This window comes from Oncorhynchus mykiss, chromosome 13 (genome assembly GCF_013265735.2).
Source record: "Oncorhynchus mykiss isolate Arlee chromosome 13, USDA_OmykA_1.1, whole genome shotgun sequence".
Lineage (NCBI taxonomy): Eukaryota > Metazoa > Chordata > Actinopteri > Salmoniformes > Salmonidae > Oncorhynchus > Oncorhynchus mykiss.
The window spans coordinates 9,649,830-9,670,820 of NC_048577.1; the positions used below are offsets into that span (position 1 = coordinate 9,649,830).

General features: G+C 44.6%; 2 protein-coding genes across 4 annotated transcripts in view; one reads left to right on the forward strand and one right to left on the reverse strand.

The window, feature by feature from the left end:
- Nucleotides 1–2,326, reverse strand: part of LOC118936521 (ras-related C3 botulinum toxin substrate 2-like) — a 21,789-nt gene extending 19,463 nt beyond the window's left edge. For both annotated transcript variants that reach the window (XM_036940186.1, XM_036940187.1), the window contains exon 1: nt 2,169–2,326. In XM_036940186.1, coding sequence (XP_036796081.1) covers nt 2,169–2,203 — 35 coding nt within the window. In that variant the 5' untranslated portion in view covers nt 2,204–2,326. The remainder of the gene's footprint in view (nt 1–2,168) is intronic.
- Nucleotides 2,327–4,162: 1,836 nt separating this feature from the next.
- LOC118938200 (cytohesin-4-like) lies at nt 4,163–18,442 on the forward strand. Of its 2 annotated transcripts, XM_036940189.1 has the most exons (14): nt 4,163–4,236; nt 4,336–4,403; nt 7,508–7,590; nt 7,741–7,805; nt 9,364–9,430; nt 11,867–11,985; nt 12,353–12,433; nt 12,619–12,731; nt 13,200–13,348; nt 13,816–13,927; nt 14,204–14,280; nt 16,402–16,473; nt 16,685–16,839; nt 17,405–17,868. In XM_036940189.1, exons 2-14 carry the CDS (start codon nt 4,385–4,387, stop codon nt 17,484–17,486), a joined length of 1,194 nt encoding a protein of 397 aa, XP_036796084.1. In that variant the 5' UTR covers nt 4,163–4,236; nt 4,336–4,384; the 3' UTR covers nt 17,487–17,868. The 2 variants fall into 2 exon arrangements, with proteins under 2 accessions (XP_036796084.1, XP_036796083.1); XM_036940188.1 differs by lacking the exon at nt 4,163–4,236 and having other exon boundaries at nt 4,243–4,403; nt 17,405–18,442.
- Nucleotides 18,443–20,991: the final 2,549 nt, after the last annotated feature.

The window sequence follows — 20,991 nt, forward strand, 5'->3', positions numbered from 1 at the left end:
GATGAGTCTGTCTGGGTTTTACCATAACCTCCTTCCTCCTTCACCAAAAACACTTGTTTAAGAGACAGAGGCTGGAGACAATGTCTGCATGTTATTTGGCATATTACCAAACAGATAATCCTGATAAACATACAACACTGTAATATATGAGATAATGTTACAAGCAGGGGGCTTGTGTAAATGATGCTGACAAAATGTGCCAATGGGAACCGGGCCTGTATTCACAAAGCATCTCAGACAAGGCGTGCTGATCTAGGATCAGGTCCCCCATGTCTCGTTCTTTATGATCTCAAAGCCTAAACGGATTCTAGATCAGCACTCCTACTCTGAGACACTTTGTGAATACGAGCCCTGATTAAAACTGTCAGTCAGTCAGCACTGAAAAACAGGAAATAGATCCTTTTTGGTATTTATCTCACATTCCCCAGGTTCCTTGTAGAACCCTTTCCACAGAGTGTTCTATATGGAACCCATGATCTCCCTCCCCTCCTTCTCTCTTACCACCCATCCCTTTACAATCACCTGTTTAGGTATATCATCTATTGAACCTGTGAAGTGAACTCACCGATTAGTGTACACTGAAAACAGGTTGTTTACACTCTCCATGTCCCAAATGGCACCCTATTCCCTACTTAGTGCACTACTTTTGACCAGCACCCCATCGGGAATAGGGTGTAATTTGGTACACAGACAATAACTGTTTGGACACTGATGTCCCCTCATCTTTGTATAGCTGATGGACTTCATGACACAATGAATATGACAACAACAACACTCCCCTCTCTGTAAGGACATGTTCCCCTCTCCTAACAATATGACCTCTACCTCATCATCTCTCAGTGTCCCAGTAAACCAGGTCTGATAGGACACAGTCCTCTCCTAACAATATGACCTCTACCTCATCTTCTCTCAGTGTCCTAGTAAACCAGGTCTGATAGGACACACCCCTCTCCTAACAATATGACCTCTACCTCATCATCTCTCAGTGTCCTAGTAAACCAGGTCTGATAGGACACACCCCTCTCCTAACAATATGACCTCTACCTCATCATCTCTCAGTGTCCTAGTAAACCAGGTCTGATAGGACATCTTGGGGTCCAGTGTTTTAACATACCTCACAGTTCCATGAATTCACAGACAACGTCAAGAATGAGAACAGAAATGGGGGCCTCCATACAAACTGTAGATGAAAACCCTGACTTTTGTCACTGACCCACCAAACAAACTGAGTGTGACATCACACACCTTTGAGTTGCAAAACACAACCTTGAACATGTCAGACAAGTGAACTGAAATCAAGCTGTATACACTATAGATAGGACGACTGGTCCATGTGACCATCAATAACAGAGATAGATTTACCAACCACTCTATTCTATTCTATTCTATTATGAGCCAATCAAATCACTCCTTCATGATGTGTGTATTTACCTTGTTTCAGCTGCTCTGAACAACACATGTTGTGCTTCCCAAATGGCATTCTATTCCTTATATAGTGCCTTCCTGTTGAACAAGGCCCAGGGGCTCTAGTGAAAAGTAGTGCACTACATAGGGAATTAGGTGCCATTTGGGACACTGTCCCAGTGATCCTCTTACATGGCAGCATTTTAAATGCATGTCCTGGCGTGTACTATACAGCTGCTATGACTGTGTTGGTTTCTCCTATCCACAACCACGTCTGTCCCATGTTACACAGTGCTCTATTCTGCCATACGAGTCCATTGAAGTTGGCTTTGGGGTTCAGATTCAATAGAGCTGGATGAAAGATAGTAGTTGTCTGTTAGTCAACTAATGATGAACTAGGTAATGAGTCGTAGGGAACTGCACTAACTGTGGATGCTATTTTAACTCTATATCTTTGGATACACCTGATTAGTGGTGTCAACACACCTCTGGGTCTCTCAACAGACTCATGTTCATAATCTGTTACATGATTGGTGAATGGAAATATCTGTACACATATTTCTGTAGATGTAAAACGAGAACAGAAAGAGAAGCACTTGAAGTCACCCAGGACAGAGAAAGTGAAGACATCAACAAGCATCCACTCTTGGCTTCACATACTGAGAGGTCAATACAACTCCTATAGGGTTCGATCGCTCATTGAACCAACGACTAAATCACAGCACTAAGATATCATGTGATAAAATAAAATGAAAAACACTTACCCATCTCCCACAACAACACATTTGATAGCCTGCATCCTGCTTAGCTTCAGTCAGCTCCCGCTTCTCTCTGTGCAACAGTCTGTCAGAGTTTCAGACAGAGAGAAAATAACTGCAACTCAATGCCTCATGCAACAGCAGGAAGTTGCTACAGCACTCACCTCTCTCTCTCTCTCTCTCTCTCTCTCTCTCTCTCTGTCTCTCTCTCTCTCTCTCTCTCTCTCTCTCTCTCTCTCTCTCTCTCTCTCTCTCTCTCAATTACTGAGTAATCTCTCTCTCTCTGTCTCTGTCTCTCTCTCTCTCTCTCTCTCTCTCCCTCTCAATTACTGAGTATGCTCTCTCTCTCTCTCTCTTGATTGCTGAGTGATCTCTCTCTCTCTCTTCCCCCTCTCTCTCTCTCTATATATATATTACTTGAGTAATCTCTCTCTCTCTCCCTCTCAATTACTGAGTAATCTCTCTCTCTCTTCCTCTCTCTCTCCCTCTCAATTACTGAGTAATCTCTCAATTCAATTCAATTCTGCTTTATTGGCATAAAGTAACATTGTACATATTGCAGAAACTTCTTTTGGATATTTACAATATAAAAATAAATAAAAATGAGAATCAATATTGTCAACGGGACAACAGTAACAATAACCACGGGTCAAAATAACCCTACCTTCAGCAATAACAATAAGCATACAGTAGAGTACATGTGCAGGTTGATTGGTCTGTCAAACACTGTCCCTCATCTTATGGCAGGCAGCAATGTAGTGCGCTGCCAACCCACAGCTCTCTGCATCCTCCCCCAACAGGATGGGTAGCCTACTCTCATCAGAGAGCTCTTTGAGACCTTGAATAAGGGTTTCAAATTTGGGAAAATGACACTCTCTAATTGTTTTATATTTTTGACATCAATGGCAAGGCTGTGCTCACTGAGCCTGTACTTTGTCAAGGTTTTTCTAAGGTTTTGATCAGTAACCATGGTCAAATATTTAGCCACGGTGTACTAGCGATTTAGGGTCAGATAGCGTTGCATTTTGCTTTGTGCTTGTGTTTGTGTTTCCCAATAAGCAATATAGTTTTGTTTTGACTGTGTTGTAATTTGGTTTATCCTGATTGATTGGATGTTCTGGTCCTGACTGAGGCTTCAGTGTGTTAGTAGAACAGGTTTGTGAACTCAGGACCAGCTGGATGAGGGAACTCTTTTCTTTCTTTTCTCAGCTCTTGGCATTGCAGGGCTCGGTCTCTCTCTCTTCCTCTCTCTGCCTCTCTCTCTCTCTCTCTCGATTACTGAGTGATCTCTCTCTCTCCCTCTCTCTCTCTGTCTCTCTCTCTCTCTCTCTCTGTCTCTCTCTCTCTCTCGATTACTGAGTGATCTCTCTCTATCGATCACTGAGTGATCTCTCGCTTTCTCTTCCTCTCTCTCTCTTTCTTCCTATCTCTCGCTATCTCTCTCTCTCTCCCTGTCTCCGTCTCTCTCTCTGTCTCTCTTTCTCTCTCTCTTTCACTGTTGCAGCATGCACAAACACACACACACAGACCCCCCCCCCCACACACACACACACACACACAAACATCAAAGATAGCCTGCCATCACACATTGAAATGCAAGATATGTTTAAAATATACATCATACATTTATATAGAAATATACAAATACATTATAATCATCCTCATCTTCATCGTCACTGACTCTTTCAATGAAAATAAGTTGCTCATCTATAAATAACTTTTGGGCCTTGTTGACTGAACTGTAATGGTAATGTAAAAACACTAGAGGGCGTTTTGGTGCCATTTATCAAGGAGGAACCGTTTTCTTTCCCTCAGTCTGTTTTTGGTTAATTCTGTTCAACGTGTCAAAAACCACTTCGTGAAAGTCTATTTATACATTACACAAAATACAATAGCCTACTCGTCATTTTGATTATGAAATTTGATTCGTTTTCAAGTAAACACTTTACTGTAAACTGTAACATAAATCTACATTGAGGCAGTTGCTACATCATTGCGGATGTAGCAACTTCTGTTCTGACGACGTTGATTTTCACAAGTAGCCTCGAGCCTATAATGTGACGGGAGAGAGAGGGTGTGTTGCAACAAGATAATCTTGACTGTCACTTTACATTATTGAGCTGTGGAGTTTGCATGGATGACACATTACTTTGTAATGTTTAAATACCTGTAGGTTATAGGGTCCGTAGGCTACCGAGTTTGACCGTTTCTCCTGTGTGCCAATGACCGATTGCCAAATGGGTAAGTTAACTTTTTAAAATTGTTATTGCATTTCAATTCAGGGTCTGAAATGTTATTCTCACCTGTGAATAGAAGCTACCAAAAGTAATCATGGTGGTAGGCATTATTATCTTGAATTACCCTACCTGTTTTTAACATTATTGTAACAGATTTTCTACAAATGAATATAGGTTTTCATGGTCTTGCAAGAGGAACTATGTCCTTTCCTTCCTTTCCGCTGACATCCCTCCTGTTTCGAAACACTGTGAAGAATGATCATGACAGAAAGGGGAATGGTAACACCTTGATGAATGAACGACTACTTCATGCTCAGTTGTCATGACACCTAAAAGGATGGAGGACTTATTGTAGCCCGAGTGACAGTCTGTTTGTGGTATCATACCAAGTCCTTGTCACTCATTGCCATGCTATAGCCATGAGTTGACAAAAGCACAGACATGTCTGGGACCTGGCTTGTTTTATTATGTGTTACATAAATATAGCATCTCCAAACTTAATTTCCTTGAGATACAAAAAAAGGTTATTATGTAGCTAAATTGCATTTCTTGTTAAAATGCATTGTAAATTATGACATAAATATGTCGTCCCAAAACTTAATTTGATGGAGTTACACAGATTATTTTGAAGCTAAATAGTATTTTGGTCATGTCAGTGTGTGAGTTTCGGGTCATATTACAGGCTGTATGAAGGATGTAGAACAGAGAACTAGTGGTTATCTGTTTAACAGCAGTATAACAGCCCATATCTAACACTAACTAACCAAAACTGCTGCTTGTTGATATTTTTCTTTAACCTCTTAAGTTAGAGCCACCACCCTCCTCTGGTTCGCATGGATGCATGCCTACACACACACGCACGCACGCACGCACGCACGCACGCACGCACGCACGCACGCACGCACGCACACACACACACACACACACACACACACACACACACACACACACACACACACACACACACACACACACACACACACACACACACACACACGCTAGAAGCTCTTTGCAGTTGTTTTATATTCCTCCTCCATTACTTTTCACAGCTTCACCAACACATAGAAAACACATTGTGTGAATGGATATCTAGCCTGCTATAACTGAACTGGGTAATATCACATTCACTATCGCATTAACACAGTAGCTCATGCATTTGCATACCACAAACAAAGTTAGGAGCCGAGAGCTCATCAGGTAGGAGTATAGACAGTTGTGGGATGAAGGGTTGTGAAAGAGAGAGTGTAAACACAATGTGATGGGATACCTGTGTGCTGTATCTGAATGGCTTGTGGTGATGACTGGTATCGTTCCTATGAACGATACTAGTCATATTCTGGCCTTCTTCCTGTTAATTTGATGCTAAATCTCTCCTGTGGCCGGTTCAGTGGTTTGCCTGTAATGTGCTTTTCATTTGGTTAAGATTATCTTGCAGATGTACGTAACAGGGATCTGTTTTAACTGTAGGCCATCTGATGTACGTAACAGGGATCTGTTTTAACTGTAGGCCATCTGATGTACGTAACAGGGATTTGTTTTTAACTGTAGGCCATCTGATGTACGTAACAGGGATCTGTTTTAACTGTAGGCCATCTGATGTACGTAACAGGGATCTGTTTTAACTGTAGGCCATCTGATGTACGTAACAGGGATCTGTTTTAACTGTAGGCCATCTGATGTACGTAACAGGGATCTGTTTTAACTGTAGGCCATCTGATGAGATGTTGTGGACTTCTGGTGCTTTTGAACGGACGCTTCTTCCTCTTCCTCCTCCATTGTCCTCCTCTTTTTTGTCATCATCCTCCTCATGTTCTTCTTCTTCTCCTCTTTCTCCTCTTTTTCAATCCACTCTCCTCCCTCTTCCTCCATCTGTTCTCTACTTCTCTTCCTCCATCTCCTTCTCTTCTCCTCTCTCTTCTTTTAGTAATCTCGTTCTCTTCTCCCCTCCTCTTCCTCGATCTCCTTCTCTTCTCCTCTCTCCTCTTTACCATCTCCTTCTCTTCTCCCCTGTCTTCAGATAATAACCCTCCTGTTGTCATGTCTCCACTACAGTGTCTTCAGATAATAACCCTCCTGTTGTCATGTCTCCACTACAGTGTCTTCAGATAATAACCCTCCTGTTGTCATGTCTCCACTACAGTGTCTTCAGATAATAACCCTCCTGTTGTTGTGTCTCCACTACAGTGTCTTCAGATAATAACCCTCCTGTTGTTGTGTCTCCACTACAGTGTCTTCAGATAATAACTCTCCTGTTGTCGTGTCTCCACTACAGTGTCTTCAGATAATAACCCTCCTGTTGTCGTGTCTCCACTACAGTGTCTTCAGATAATAACCCTCCTGTTGTCGTGTCTCCACTACAGTGTCTTCAGATAATAACCCTCCTGTTGTCATGTCTCCACTACAGTGTCTTCAGATAATAACCCTCCTGTTGTCATGTCTCCACTACAGTGTCTTCAGATAATAACCCTCCTGTTGTCATGTCTCCACTACAGTGTCTTCAGATAATAACCCTCCTGTTGTCATGTCTCCACTACAGTGTCTTCAGATAATAACCCTCCTGTTGTCATGTCTCCACTGCAGTGTCTTCAGATAATAACCCTCCTGTTGTCATGTCTCCACTACAGTGTCTTCAGATAATAACCCTCCTGTTGTTGTGTCTCCACTACAGTGTCTTCAGATAATAACTCTCCTGTTGTCGTGTCTCCACTACAGTGTCTTCAGATAATAACCCTCCTGTTGTCGTGTCTCCACTACAGTGTCTTCAGATAATAACCCTCCTGTTGTCGTGTCTCCACTACAGTGTCTTCAGATAATAACCCTCCTGTTGTCATGTCTCCACTACAGTGTCTTCAGATAATAACCCTCCTGTTGTCATGTCTCCACTACAGTGTCTTCAGATAATAACCCTCCTGTTGTCATGTCTCCACTACAGTGTCTTCAGATAATAACCCTCCTGTTGTCATGTCTCCACTGCAGTGTCTTCAGATAATAACCCTCCTGTTGTCATGTCTCCACTACAGTGTCTTCAGATAATAACCCTCCTGTTGTCATGTCTCCACTACAGTGTCTTCAGATAATAACTCTCCTGTTGTCATGTCTCCACTACAGTGTCTTCAGATTTCACTGCAGATGAGAGGTTGGAGATTGAGAGCATGAAGATGCATAAGAGAGACCTGCTAGAGGACATCCAGGTAAACACACACACACACACACACACACACACACACACACACACACACACACACACACACACACACACACACACACACACACACACACACATACACACACACAGAGGTCTATGGTCTATGAATCACCCTTGTCTGAAAATCCTTTTCCAGAAGCTAAAGATGGAGATTGACAAAGTCATGGCGGAAGTTCAAGACTTTGAGTCTACAGAGGAGAAGTGAGTGGTCTTTAATCTTTTATCCTTCCTTAACCATTATCACTGTTCTTCTTTTTAACCATTAGGCTTGTGCATTCCCTATTCATTCCCTATTCATTCCCTATTCATTCCCTATTCATTCCCTATTCCCTATTCACCCCCTATTCATTCCCTATTCACCCCTTATTCATTCCCTATTAATTCCCTATTCATTCCCTATTCACCCCCTATTCATTCCCTATTCACCCCTTATTCATTCCCTATTCATTCCCTATTCACCCCCTATTCATTCCCTATTCACCCCTTATTCATTCCCTATTCATTCCCTATTCATTCCCTATTCACCCCCTATTAAACCCCTATTCATTCCCTATTCATAGCCTGCTCACCCCCTATTCATTCCCTATTCACCCCCTATTCATAGCCTGCTCACCCCCTATTCATAGCCTGCTCACCCCCTATTCATTCCCTATTCACCCCCTATTCATTCCCTATTCACTCCCTATTCATAGCCTGCTCAACCCCTATTCACTCTCTATTCATTCCCTATTCACCCCCTATTCATAGCCTGCTCAACCTCTATTCATTCCCTATTCACTCCCTATTCATAGCCTGCTCAACCCCTATTCACCCTCTATTCATTCCCTATTCACTCCCTATTCATAGCCTGCTCAAACCCTATTCATTCCCTATTCATAGCCTGCTCACCCCCTATTCATAGCCTGCTCAACCTCTATTCATTCTCTATTCACCCCCTATTCATAGCCTGCTCAACCCCTATTCATTCCCTATTCATAGCCTGCTCAACCCCTATTCATTCCCTATTCATAGCCTGCTCAACCCCTATTCATTCCCTATTCATAGCCTGCTCAACCCCTATTCATTCCCTAATCATAGCCTGCTCAACCCCTATTCATTCCCCATTCATAGCCTGCTCAACCTCTATTCATTCCCTATTCATTCCCTATTCATAGCCTGCTCAACCCCTATTCATTCCCTATTCATAGCCTGCTCAACCCCTATTCATTCCCTATTCATAGCCTGCTCAACCCCTATTCATTCCCTATTCATAGCCTGCTCAACCCCTATTCATTCCCTATTCACCCCCAATTCATAGCCTGCTCACCCCTATTCACCCCTTATTCATAGCCTGCTCAACCCCTATTCATTCCCTATTCACCCCCTATTCATAGCCTGCTCAACCCCTATTCATTCCCTATTCATAGCCTGCTCAACCCCTATTCATTCCCTATTCATAGCCTTCTCAACCCCTATTCATTCCCTATTCACCCCCAATTCATAGCCTGCTCACCCCCTATTCATCCCCTAATCAGTCCCTGTTCATTCCTTATCCATACTTTACATGTGGTGTCCTTTATAAACTATGTGGTCATCTTTTATGAATGTATTATTCTTTGCTGATGAATCACTTCTTCACTAGTTGAACATGTCTTATAATTTCCTGTCCTGTAGCTAACAACCCATACAATGAATTACACCGACCTACTTCACTGCATCGTGTTTGTTTACAAGGTCATTTGTTAAGAAGTTATTCTGTTATTGTTTTCTCTCTATGCAGCAAAGTCCTTGAGAAAGGAAAGCAGTTCTCAAGTGGGAAGAAGAAATTCAACATGGACCCTAAAAAGGTGAGTGAACAAATTATCTGTCATCGTGAGAGAGAGAGGGGAGGAGAGTAGCGAGAGCAAACCGCATCCTGTCCCCTCTGTGTGGGGGGAGGAAATGTTGGAGGGGTGTTAGGAGCATGTGAGACCACCTACAAGTAAGTACACACGTACACAGACACACTGAAGCCATGATGACATCATACTTGACCTATGAACCACAGCTCTGTATAGGTAGGTTGTATAGGTGGGTTGTGGCTGGAACAAATTCTGACATTTTTCCTCAATTCCTCAATTTAATACAAGGTTTAGTCTGAGAGAGGGGTACAGTCCACTCATATCACCTTTGAATGTTTGGACACAGGTAAGTGGTGTGTGTGTGTGTGTGTGTGTGTGTGTGTGTGTGTGTGTGTGTGTGTGTGTGTGTGTGTGTGTGTGTGTGTGTGTGTGTGTGTGTGTGCCTGAGCCACCTTCTCAGGTCAAACAGAGGCTCCACTATGGGCTTCCTTTCTGACAGGAAGATGCATCTCTCATAACAGCAGCAATGCCTTGTGCGTGTCTCATCAAGACAACGCACTGTGGTTAAAGTTCAACCACAGCATCATAGTTCATAGCTATGACAACCAACTCACAACATGCATCTGCTGTCACCTGTTACCTTCTATTCTCCTGAACTAGATACAGAGTTAGGTAAACAATACCAGTTATCTGAGTCAGGCAAAGACATTGGTGGATTGTAAGGTGATGTCTGAAGTTAAATCGTGTGTTACTGCTGGTCTGGTGCAAAACCCTATACTTACCACTAGCTCCCTCAAGACTAGGGTTGGTGACCACTGCTCTAGTGGCTAAAGCTATTTACAACCAGTAGATCACCAAGACTAGGGTTGGTGACCACTGCTCTAGTGGCTAAAGCTATTTACAACCAGTAGATCACCAAGACTAGGGTTGGTGACCACTGCTCTAGTGGCTAAAGATATTTACATCCAGTAGCTCTCCAAGACTAGGGTTGGTGACCACTGCTCTAGTGGCTAAAGCTATTTACAACCAGTGGATCACCAGGACTAGGGTTGGTGACCACTGCTCTAGTGGCTAAAGCTATTTACAACCAGTGGATCACCAGGACTAGGGTTGGTGACCACTGCTCTAGTGGCTAAAGCTATTTACAACCAGTAGATCACCAAGACTAGGGTTGGTGACCACTGCTCTAGTGGCTAAAGCTATTTACATCCAGTAGATCACCAGGACTAGGGTTGGTGACCACTGCTCTAGTGGCTAAAGCTATTTACAACCAGTAGATCACCAGGACTAGGGTTGGTGACCACTGCTCTAGTGGCTAAAGCTATTTACATCCAGTAGATCACCAGGACTAGGGTTGGTGACCACTGCTCTAGTGGCTTAAGCTATTTACATCCAGTAGATCACCAGGACTAGGGTTGGTGACCACTGCTCTAGTGGCTAAAGCTATTTACATCCAGTAGATCACCAGGACTAGGGTTGGTGACCACTGCTCTAGTGGCTAAAGCTATTTACAACCAGTGGATCACCAGGACTAGGGTTGGTGACCACTGCTCTAGTGGCTAAAGCTATTTACATCCAGTAGATCACCAGGACTAGGGTTGGTGACCACTGCTCTAGTGGCTAAAGCTATTTACATCCAGTAGATCACCAGGACTAGGGTTGGTGACCACTGCTCTAGTGGCTAAAGCTATTTACATCCAGTAGATCACCAGGACTAGGGTTGGTGACCACTGCTCTAGTGGCTAAAGCTATTTACAACCAGTAGATCACCAGGACTAGGGTTGGTGACCACTGCTCTAGTGGCTAAAGCTATTTACATCCAGTAGATCACCAGGACTAGGGTTGGTGACCACTGCTCTAGTGGCTAAAGCTATTTACATCCAGTAGATCACCAGGACTAGGGTTGGTGACCACTGCTCTAGTGGCTAAAGCTATTTACAACCAGTAGATCACCAGGACTAGGGTTGGTGACCACTGCTCTAGTGGCTAAAGATATTTACATCCAGTAGATCACCAGGACTAGGGTTGGTGACCACTGCTCTAGTGGCTAAAGCTATTTACAACAGTTGACTATTGACACAGAATGTAACTTTTCCCCTCAGTTACAGTGCTGATGAGAAAGAGGAAGAGATATTGAGTATTAAGGAATAGTGATTTTTTTTTAAACGGTGCCCTAATTCCGTCTCAAGCTTTTAGGAAGTCTAGTCAAACAGATGGAATCTATGAGCTCATTCTGAAACAAGACAAACAACAGCATTTAACAACCAATCACAGATCGGAAGGCCGGTGTGTGTGTGTGTATGTGTGTGTTACTCACTCTTATCACTGTAAAAGCTATATAAAAGTGTTATATTTCAAGTGTTTTATAGTATCTGACTGACTGATTGTCTAATTGACTGGGTGATGTATTGGTTAATTGATGTCTGTTTTAAATCATTCTAGGGTATAAACTACCTGGTAGAGAACAAGCTTCTGGAGAGGAACCCTCAGCCAATAGCAGAGTTCCTTTACAAGGAGGAGGGGCTCAATAAGACTGCTATTGGAGACTACCTGGGAGAGAGGTACAGTAGGGACATGGTTATGATGATGATGGTGATGATGGTGATGATGATGGTGGTGGTGGTGATGATGATGGTGATGATGATGGTGGTGATGATGATGATGGTGATGATGATGGTGGTGATGATGGTGATTATGATGGTGGTGATGATGATGATGATGATGATGTGATGATGATGATGGTGGTGGTGATGGTGATGATGGTGATGATGATGATGGTGGTGATGCAGCGGCGATGGCTGAGGGGAGAGGACAAAGGGGGAGATTTTCGAGGAGTTGGGAGACAGTGAATTCATATCAATAATAATATGATGATAGCTCTTGTAGTTCGTGTCTCTCCGTCTCCTCAGTCTGCTTGTGTCTTTACAGAGAAGACCTCCACCTCCAGACACTGAAAGCCTTTGTGGACCTCCATGAGTTCTCAGACCTCAACCTGGTACAGGCACTGAGGTAGGTTGACGGGCTGTTCATCAACTAACCTTTCAATTCTCAGCTTTGTTAAAATGACAGAATACATTTGGTCAAATAACTGTAGATGACTTGGGCTGAAGTTGTAGTCTGAAGGCAGAACACAGGAGCTCTGTGAGCTTGACTGGTCTGAACCCCCTGTCTGAATGTCTGTCTGTATGTCTCAGGCAGTTCCTGTGGAGTTTCCGTCTGCCCGGCGAGGCTCAGAAGATTGACCGCATGATGGAAACCTTCGCCACTCGCTACTGTGACTGTAACACAGAAGTCTTTCAGTCTACAGGTGTGTGTGTGTGTGTGTGTGTGTGTGTGTGTGTGTGTGTGTGTGTGTGTGTGTGTGTGTGGTGTAACCACTCGCTACTGTGACTGTAACGCTGAAGTCTTTCAGTCTACAGGTGTGTGTGTGTGTGTGTGTGTGTGTGTGGTGTAACCACTCGCTACTGTGACTGTAACGCTGAAGTCTTTCAGTCTACAGGTGTGTGTGTGTGTGTGTGTGTGTGTGTGTGTGTGTGTGTGTGTGTGTGGTGTAACCACTCGCTACTGTGACTGCAACACAGACATCTATCAGTATAGAGGTGTGTGTGTGTGTGTGTGTGTGTGTGTGTGTGTGTGTGTGTGTGTGTGTGTGTGTGTGTGTGTGTGTGTGTGTATGTGTGTGTGTGTGTGTGTAGATGTACTGTATGTGTTCTCATTTCCATGAAATCACAATTTAAACTGTGTATAATGTCTACATTTCTCTGTGTTCCCTCAGACACCTGTTACATCCTGTCGTTTGCCATCATCATGTTGAACACCAGCCTCCACAACCCCAACGTGAAGGACAAGACCCCTCTAGAGAGATTCATCTCTATGAACAGAGGCATCAACAACGGAGGGGACCTGCCCAATGAGCTGCTCACGGTGAGACACAACATCCAATCAGAGAGGCCACATAGGTCACATCATCAGGAAGTAGTAGTTCATTGACCAATGAGATGTTCATGGTGAGACACAGCAGCCAATCAGAGAGGCCACATAGGTTACATCATCAGGAAGTAGTAGTTCATTGACCAATGAGATGTTCATGGCGAGACACAGCAGCCAATCAGAGAGGCCACATAGGTCACATGATCAGGAAGTAGTAGTTGGTTGACCAATGAGATGTGTATGGTGAGACACACCGGCCATTCACAGTGTTCATATAGGTCACATGACCCTGAAGTATTGGGATCGGCCGCTATGTAGCTATGGGGTTTGGTTTGATTGGTTTGAATTCTACCTTGATAGCAGTGGAAAAATTTTGTTGTATAAAACTAAACATAATGTATGTCAAACCAGGAAATGGCCCTTACTTCATCAGCTGGCTTCTCTGCTGTCTCCCTCTTCAGAAACTGTACGACAGCATCAGGAACGAGCCCTTTAAAATCCCAGAGGATGATGGGAACGACCTGACTCACACCTTCTTCAACCCCGACAGGGAGGGATGGCTCCTCAAACTAGGTGAGACACCCAACAACATGGTCATGATATCATTTAGCTGACGTACCTCTTAAATACTGTTGCTCCTTGGGGAGCTCCGCCCTTCACAGATATCCAGAGATGTTATTAGCTGATTTACAACTCACACCTGGAACATTAAAAGCCAGCACCTACCCTTTCCTGTTCGACTCTGTAGTCTAGTGGAGCAAACCAACAGTAGGATGCAGTCTAGGTAGTAAACAGACAAAAGCGGTAGCATATCTACAGTATGTCAGATGTGTGTGTTTGGTTGGTCAGGCGGCAGAGTGAAGACGTGGAAGAGGAGATGGTTCATCCTGACTGACAACTGCCTCTACTACTTTGAGTACACCACTGTAAGTCTCTACTACTTTGAGTACACCACTGTAATTCTCTGCTACTTTGAGTACATCACTGTAAGTCTCTGCTACTTTGAGTACACCACTGTAAGTCTCTGCTACTTTGAGTACACCACTGTAAGTCTCTGCTACTTTGAGTACACCACTGTAAGTCTCTGCTATTTTGAGTACATCACTGTAAGTCTCTGCTACTTTGAGTACACCACTGTAAGTCTCTGCTACTTTGAGTACACCACTGTAAGTCTCTGCTACTTTGAGTACACCACTGTAAGTCTCTGCTACTTTGAGTACACCACTGTAAGTCTCTGCTACTTTGAGTACACCACTGTAAGTCTCTGCTATTTTGAGTACATCACTGTAAGTCTCTGCTACTTTGAGTACACCACTGTAAGTCTCTGCTATTTTGAGTACACCACTGTAAGTCTCTGCTACTTTGAGTACACCACTGTAAGTCACTGCTACTTTGAGTACACCACTGTAAGTCTCTCCTACCTGTCTACTCCTCTATGTCCATCCCTCTCTCCATCTCACTGACCCCTTTCAATACCTCTCCATTCCTCCTTTAAGTTCATCTACATCTCTCATCACTTTCTCCTTCCTTTCTAACTTCCCTATTGATTTTCATCCCTCCATCTCTCTTCCCCGCCCAATGAAAACATTCCTTCTGCATCGGTTATATCCCTCTTTCTCTTCCCTGCCCAATGAAAACATTCCCTCTATCTCTTCCCCGCCCAATGAAAACATTCCCTCTATCTCTTCCCCGCCCAATGAAAACATTCCCTCTATCTCTTCCCTGCCCAATGAAAACATTCCCTCTATCTCTTCCCTGCCCAATGAAAACATTCCTTCTGCATCGGTTATATCCCTCCATCTCTTCCCTGCCCAATGAAAACATTCCCTCTATCTCTTCCCCGCCCAATGAAAACATTCCTTCTGCATCGGTTATATCCCTCTTTCTCTTCCCTGCCCAATGAAAACATTCCCTCTATCTCTTCCCTGCCCAATGAAAACATTCCCTCTATCTCTTCCCTGCCCAATGAAAACATTCCCTCTATCTCTTCCCCGCCCAATGAAAACATTCCCTCTATCTCTTCCCCGCCCAATGAAAACATTCGCTCTATCTCTTCCCTGCCCAATGAAAACATTCCCTCCATCTCTTCCCCGCCCAATGAAAACATTCGCTCTATCTCTTCCCTGCCCAATGAAAACATTCCTTCTATCTCTTCCCCGCCCAATGAAAACATTCCCTCTGCATCGGTTATATCCCTCCACACCCCTCCTTCCTTGGTCCCTCCCTCCATCCTCTACTGCAACTCCCTCCACCCATCCCTCCCTCTCTAAACACCTTCCTCTAACCTCATCTCTCTCTACAGGACAAGGAGCCCAGAGACATCATCCCTCCCTCTCTAAACTCCTTCCTCTAACCTCATCTCTCTCTACAGGACAAGGAGCCCAGAGACGTCATCCCTCCCTCTCTAAACTCCTTCCTCTAACCTCGCCTCTCTCTACAGGACAAGGAGCCCAGAGACATCATCCCTCCCTCTCTAACCTCACCTCTCTCTACAGGACAAGGAGCCCAGAGACATCATCCCTCCCTCTCTAAACACCTTCCTCTAACCTCATCTCTCTCTACAGGACAAGGAGCCCAGAGACATCATCCCTCCCTCACTAAACACCTTCCTCTAACCTCATCTCTCTCGACAGGACAAGGAGCCCAGAGACATCATCCCTCCCTCTCTAAACTCCTTCCTCTAACCTCATCTCTCTCTACAGGACAAGGAGCCCAGAGACATCATCCCTCCCTCTCTAAACAACTTCCTCTAACCTCACCTCTCTCTACAGGACAAGGAGCCCAGAGACATCATCCCTCCCTCTCTAAACTCCTTCCTCTAACCTCATCTCTCTCTACAGGACAAGAAGCCCAGAGACATCATCCCTCCCTCTCTAAACACCTTCCTCTACCCTCATCTCTCTCTACAGGACAAGGAGCCCAGAGACATCATCCCTCCCTCTCTAAACACCTTCCTCTAACCTCACCTTTCTCTACAGGACAAGGAGCCCAGAGACATCATCCCTCCCTCTCTAAACTCCTTCCTCTAACCTCACCTCTCTCTACAGGACAAGGAGCCCAGAGGCATCATCCCTCTGGAGAACCTGTGTGTGAGAGAGGTGGTGTATGCACGCAAACCGGTAAGAATACAATACCCTTAGACACTCATCCTTCAGTGTGTGTGTGTGTGTGTGTGTGTGTGTGTGTGTGCGTGTGCATGTGCGTGTGTGTGCACCATGTGCGTGAAAGAGAGAGAGTGAGAGCGGACCAGTAAGAATGCACTACTCACCCTTACTTATCCTTCCGTGTGATTGACTTGATTGCTCCTGTCTGTTTCTCTCTGTTCCTCAGTACTGTCTGGAGCTGTATAACCCCAACAGCAGGGGTCAGAAGATCAAGGCGTGTAAGACAGAGACAGACGGCAGAGTGGTGGAGGGGAAACACCAGTCGTACATGATCTGTGCCGCTACCGCTGAGGAACGAGACACATGGATAGAGAGCATCAGGTACTACGCATGGAAGAACACACTGGTGGGAGGAGCTACAGGAGAATACACACACGCCAGTGGAGGCTGGCGGGAGGAGCTATAGGAGGACGAGCTCATTGTATTGGCTGGAATGGCATATATGGAACGGAGTCAAAGGTGTGGTTCCTATGTGTTTTGGTGTGTTTGATACCGTTCAATTGATTCCATTCCAGCCATTACAATGAGCCCATCCTCCTATAGCTCCTCCCAGTTCCACCACACACACACACACACACACACACACACAGTGACTAGGGTCTCCCGACCAATCAGGAGGCAGACATTCCAGAACGTCGCGATTCAAAACCAAAGTTTGCAGGCAAAACCTTTGCAGTGGTTTTAGTGAAGGTAGTTCGCCACTGGTTAAAAAGAACCTCTGTGGTCTCCATCTTACCAGCTATGATTTAGTATTTGATTTAAGCGGTAGAGCAGTGACCTAGGCAGTACTGTAGTTCCTCTATGTTGCCTAGGCTGGGCTTTTAGAGGCTACACACGCAATCACAACACCATTAACAACTCACCATCCTGATATCTCACGTTACAGAGCCAGCATCACCAAGGACCCCTTCTATGACCTGGTGTCGGTGCGTAAGAAGAAGGTGATCAACCAGGCTCCCCAAGACTGAGACAGGACAGCACCCCCTGTGGGTCAATCACAGTACTGCACCACAGAGGGAGATAGAACCCCTACAGCAAATAGCACAATCAATAGACTTAGGTTCAGGTTCAGTTGAACTGACTAAGCATTGGGAACCTGGACACTTTCAACAGTGAGAATGAGGACCTTGTACCTTAAAAAGGAATTAGAAATGAACTTTTGTCATAATGAGAATTGAGGGATAATTTGTTTTGTTGCAAGAAGAGTTCCTGAGAAGACTGCTGGGGACTGATTTGGACTTTTATCTGGATTAAAAGGGTGGAACTGTGTTCTGTCTGGAAGAGGGACTTCTCATTTTCAACCACCGCCGTGTCAAAGGACTTCCTTCTTACCCTGTGAGATGAAATACTGTCATTGTCAACAGCTGTCAACGTGACCTGTACATACTGTTTGTTGAGGTGGTGACAGAAGCCAAGCCAAGAGAGCGGTTTCTCATGTACATACTGCAGATAGATACGATCTCAAGCATGGCTGATTCCACCTACTGTCCTTGTATGACTCTTTGTCTGTGTCCCAAATGGTGCACTATTCTCTATACAGTGCACTACTTTCCACCAGAGCCTTATGGACCCTGGTCAAAAGTGGTGCACTAAATAGGGAACAGGGTGCCATTTATAAGACCTCTGTGTCTGGTTTATCATACCTGTTCTATGTACATCATGCTAATAGATACCACCTCGACCGTTGCTGGCTTCGCCAACTGTACTGGGGCGGCAGGTAGCCTAGTGGTTAAGACTATTGGGCCAGTAGCCACAAGGCCGCTGGTTCGAATCCCAGAGCCTCCTAGGTGAAAAACTGTTGATGTGCCCTTGAGCAAGGCGCATGACCCATAATGCTCCTGTAAATTGCTCTGGATAAGAGTGTCTGTTAAATGACTGAAATGTATTTGTTTCTGTATGCTAATACTGTGGAGAGGATCTCTGAGTCGCCTGGTTATTGTATCTGTTCTGTGTCTATAGATGAGACTGTATTGGTTAGAGAGAGAAACCATCACATCTCACCAGGAAGTCAACACAGTATTTATATCACAGAGGTGAATAGAGATAGCACACAAACACACAAACAACTCTTCTGTCACCGTCATGCCACACAAGCACCAAACACATACACAACCTGGGAGTACATATACACAACCTGGGAGTACACACACAGATCCTGGGAGTACACACACAGAACCTGGGAGTACACATACAGAACCTGGGAGTACACATACAGAACCTGGGAGTACACATCCAGAACCTGGGAGTACACATACAGAACCTGGGAGTACACACACAGAACCTGGGAGTACACACACAGAACCTGGGAGTACACACACAGAACCTGGGAGTACACATACAGAACCTGGGAGTACACATCCAGAACCTGGGAGTACACACACAGAACCTGGGAGTACATATACAGAACCTGGGAGTACATATACAGAACCTGGGAGTACATATACACAACCTGGGAGTACATATACAGAACCTGGGAGTACACATACAGAACCTGGGAGTACACACACAGAACCTGGGAGTACACATACAGAACCTGGGAGTACACATACAGAACCTGGGAGTACACATCCAGAACCTGGGAGTACACATCCAGAACCTGGGAGTACACATACAGAACCGTGGGAGTACACACACAGAACCTGGGAGTACATATACAGAACCTGGGAGTACATATACAGAACCTGGGAGTACACATCCAGAACCTGGGAGTACACACACAGAACCGTGGAAGTACACATACAGAACTATTGTCTCTACCATGTTCTTCTATTCATGTTTATTTTTTATCTTGTTTTTTAATTGTTCAATTGATTATTTAATAAATGGCAAACAGAGGCCATTGTGAACATGTCAGATTACTGGGTGGTAGTTGCCTGTAAGCACAGATCTAGGATCAGCTCCCTCTCTCCCAGTCCTATTATCAACCATCAGAGTTAATGTTAAACTGACCTTAGATCAGTGGTCAGGGGCAAATCCACCAGTAGGGTGAGAGCAGTAAGTCCTGTTTTCAGTCAGAAGGAAAGGGACACCTGCATGTTCCGGTTGAACACACACGCACACACACACGCACACACACAAACACAGGTTACTCTATCTCTCACTTCCTCTTACTGTGTGTGTGTGTGTGTGTGTGTGTGTGTGTGTGTGTGTGTGTGTGTGTGTGTGTGTGTGTGTGTGTGTGTGTGTGTGTGTGTGTGTGTGTCTGTGTGTGTGTGTGTGTGTGTGTGTGTGTGTGTGTGTGTGTGTGTGTGTGTGTGTGTGTGTGTGTGTGTGTGTGTGTGTGTGTGTGTGTGTGTGTGTGTGTGTGTGTGTTTAACTATTGTAACTATGAAGAGCAGTAAACAAACAAAAATGTGACAAATTGGGGACATTTTGTTCGTCCCCACGAGGTCAAATGCTGTTTCTAGGGGGTTAAGGTTAGAATTAGTGTTAGAATTACGTTAAAGGTTAGAGTTAGGAGCTAGGGTTAGATTTGGGGTTAGGGTTAAGGAAAGGGTTAGGGTTAAGGGTTAGGGTTAAGGTAAGAGTATGGGTTAAGGGTTAGGGAAAATAGGATTTTGAATGGGACTGAATTGTGTTTCCCCACAAAGTTAGCTGTACAAGACTGTGCATGTGTGTGTGTGCGCGCGTGTCCAACACTGATCTCTATAGAGAAGTGACCCCTGCTGGTGTTGTTGGGAACAACACCCTAGTCATCTCCTCATCTGACAAAACTAACAGCGGTACAACACAAACCTCCTTATCCGTTTCTAATGGACATAACCTATTGTCTCATACCATTATGTTGTGTTGTATTGAGAAAACTTAACACAAACTGAGTCTGTATCAATGGCATAGCCTGGATATAGCCTGGACATAGCCTGTGCATAGCCTGGATATAGCCTGGATATAGCCTGTGCATAGCCTGGATATAGCCTGGATATAGCCTGGATATAGCCTGTGTATAGCCTGGATATAGCCTGTGTATAGCCTGGATATAGCCTGTGCATAACCTGTGTATAGCCTGTGTATAGCCTGGATATAGCCTGGATATAGCCTGTGTATAGCCTGTGCATAGCCTGGATATAGCCTGTGTATAGCCTGGATATAGCCTGTGTATAGCCTGGATATAGCCTGTGTATAGCCTGGATATAGCCTGTGCATAACCTGTGTATAGCCTGTGTATAGCCTGGATATAGCCTGTGTATAGCCTGGATATAGCCTGTGTATAGCCTGGATATAGCCTGGATATAGCCTGTGTATAGCCTGGATATAGCCACGTTATTATCTTCTGATTATTACAGCTCTACATTAATGAGTCATGGGCTAAAAACTGCTATGGAAAAACATTCCTACAGGTGTTTAAAGCCTCAGGTGTGTTTCTAATGCTCCAGGGTGAAGTTTCTCCTCTGTGCAGATCTAGGATCAGTTCCCCTCCCCCAATCCTAACCTTAACCATTAGCGGGGGGGGGGGGGGGGGGGTGTTAAACTGAC

Bases quoted from the DNA above. Each gene is read 5' to 3' on its own strand.
- LOC118938200 (XM_036940189.1), top strand. The intron at 11,986-12,352 runs GTACAGTAGGGA...GTGTCTTTACAG, and splicing joins GGAGACTACCTGGGAGAGAG to AGAAGACCTCCACCTCCAGA. The intron at 16,840-17,404 runs GTACTACGCATG...CTCACGTTACAG, and splicing joins ACATGGATAGAGAGCATCAG to AGCCAGCATCACCAAGGACC.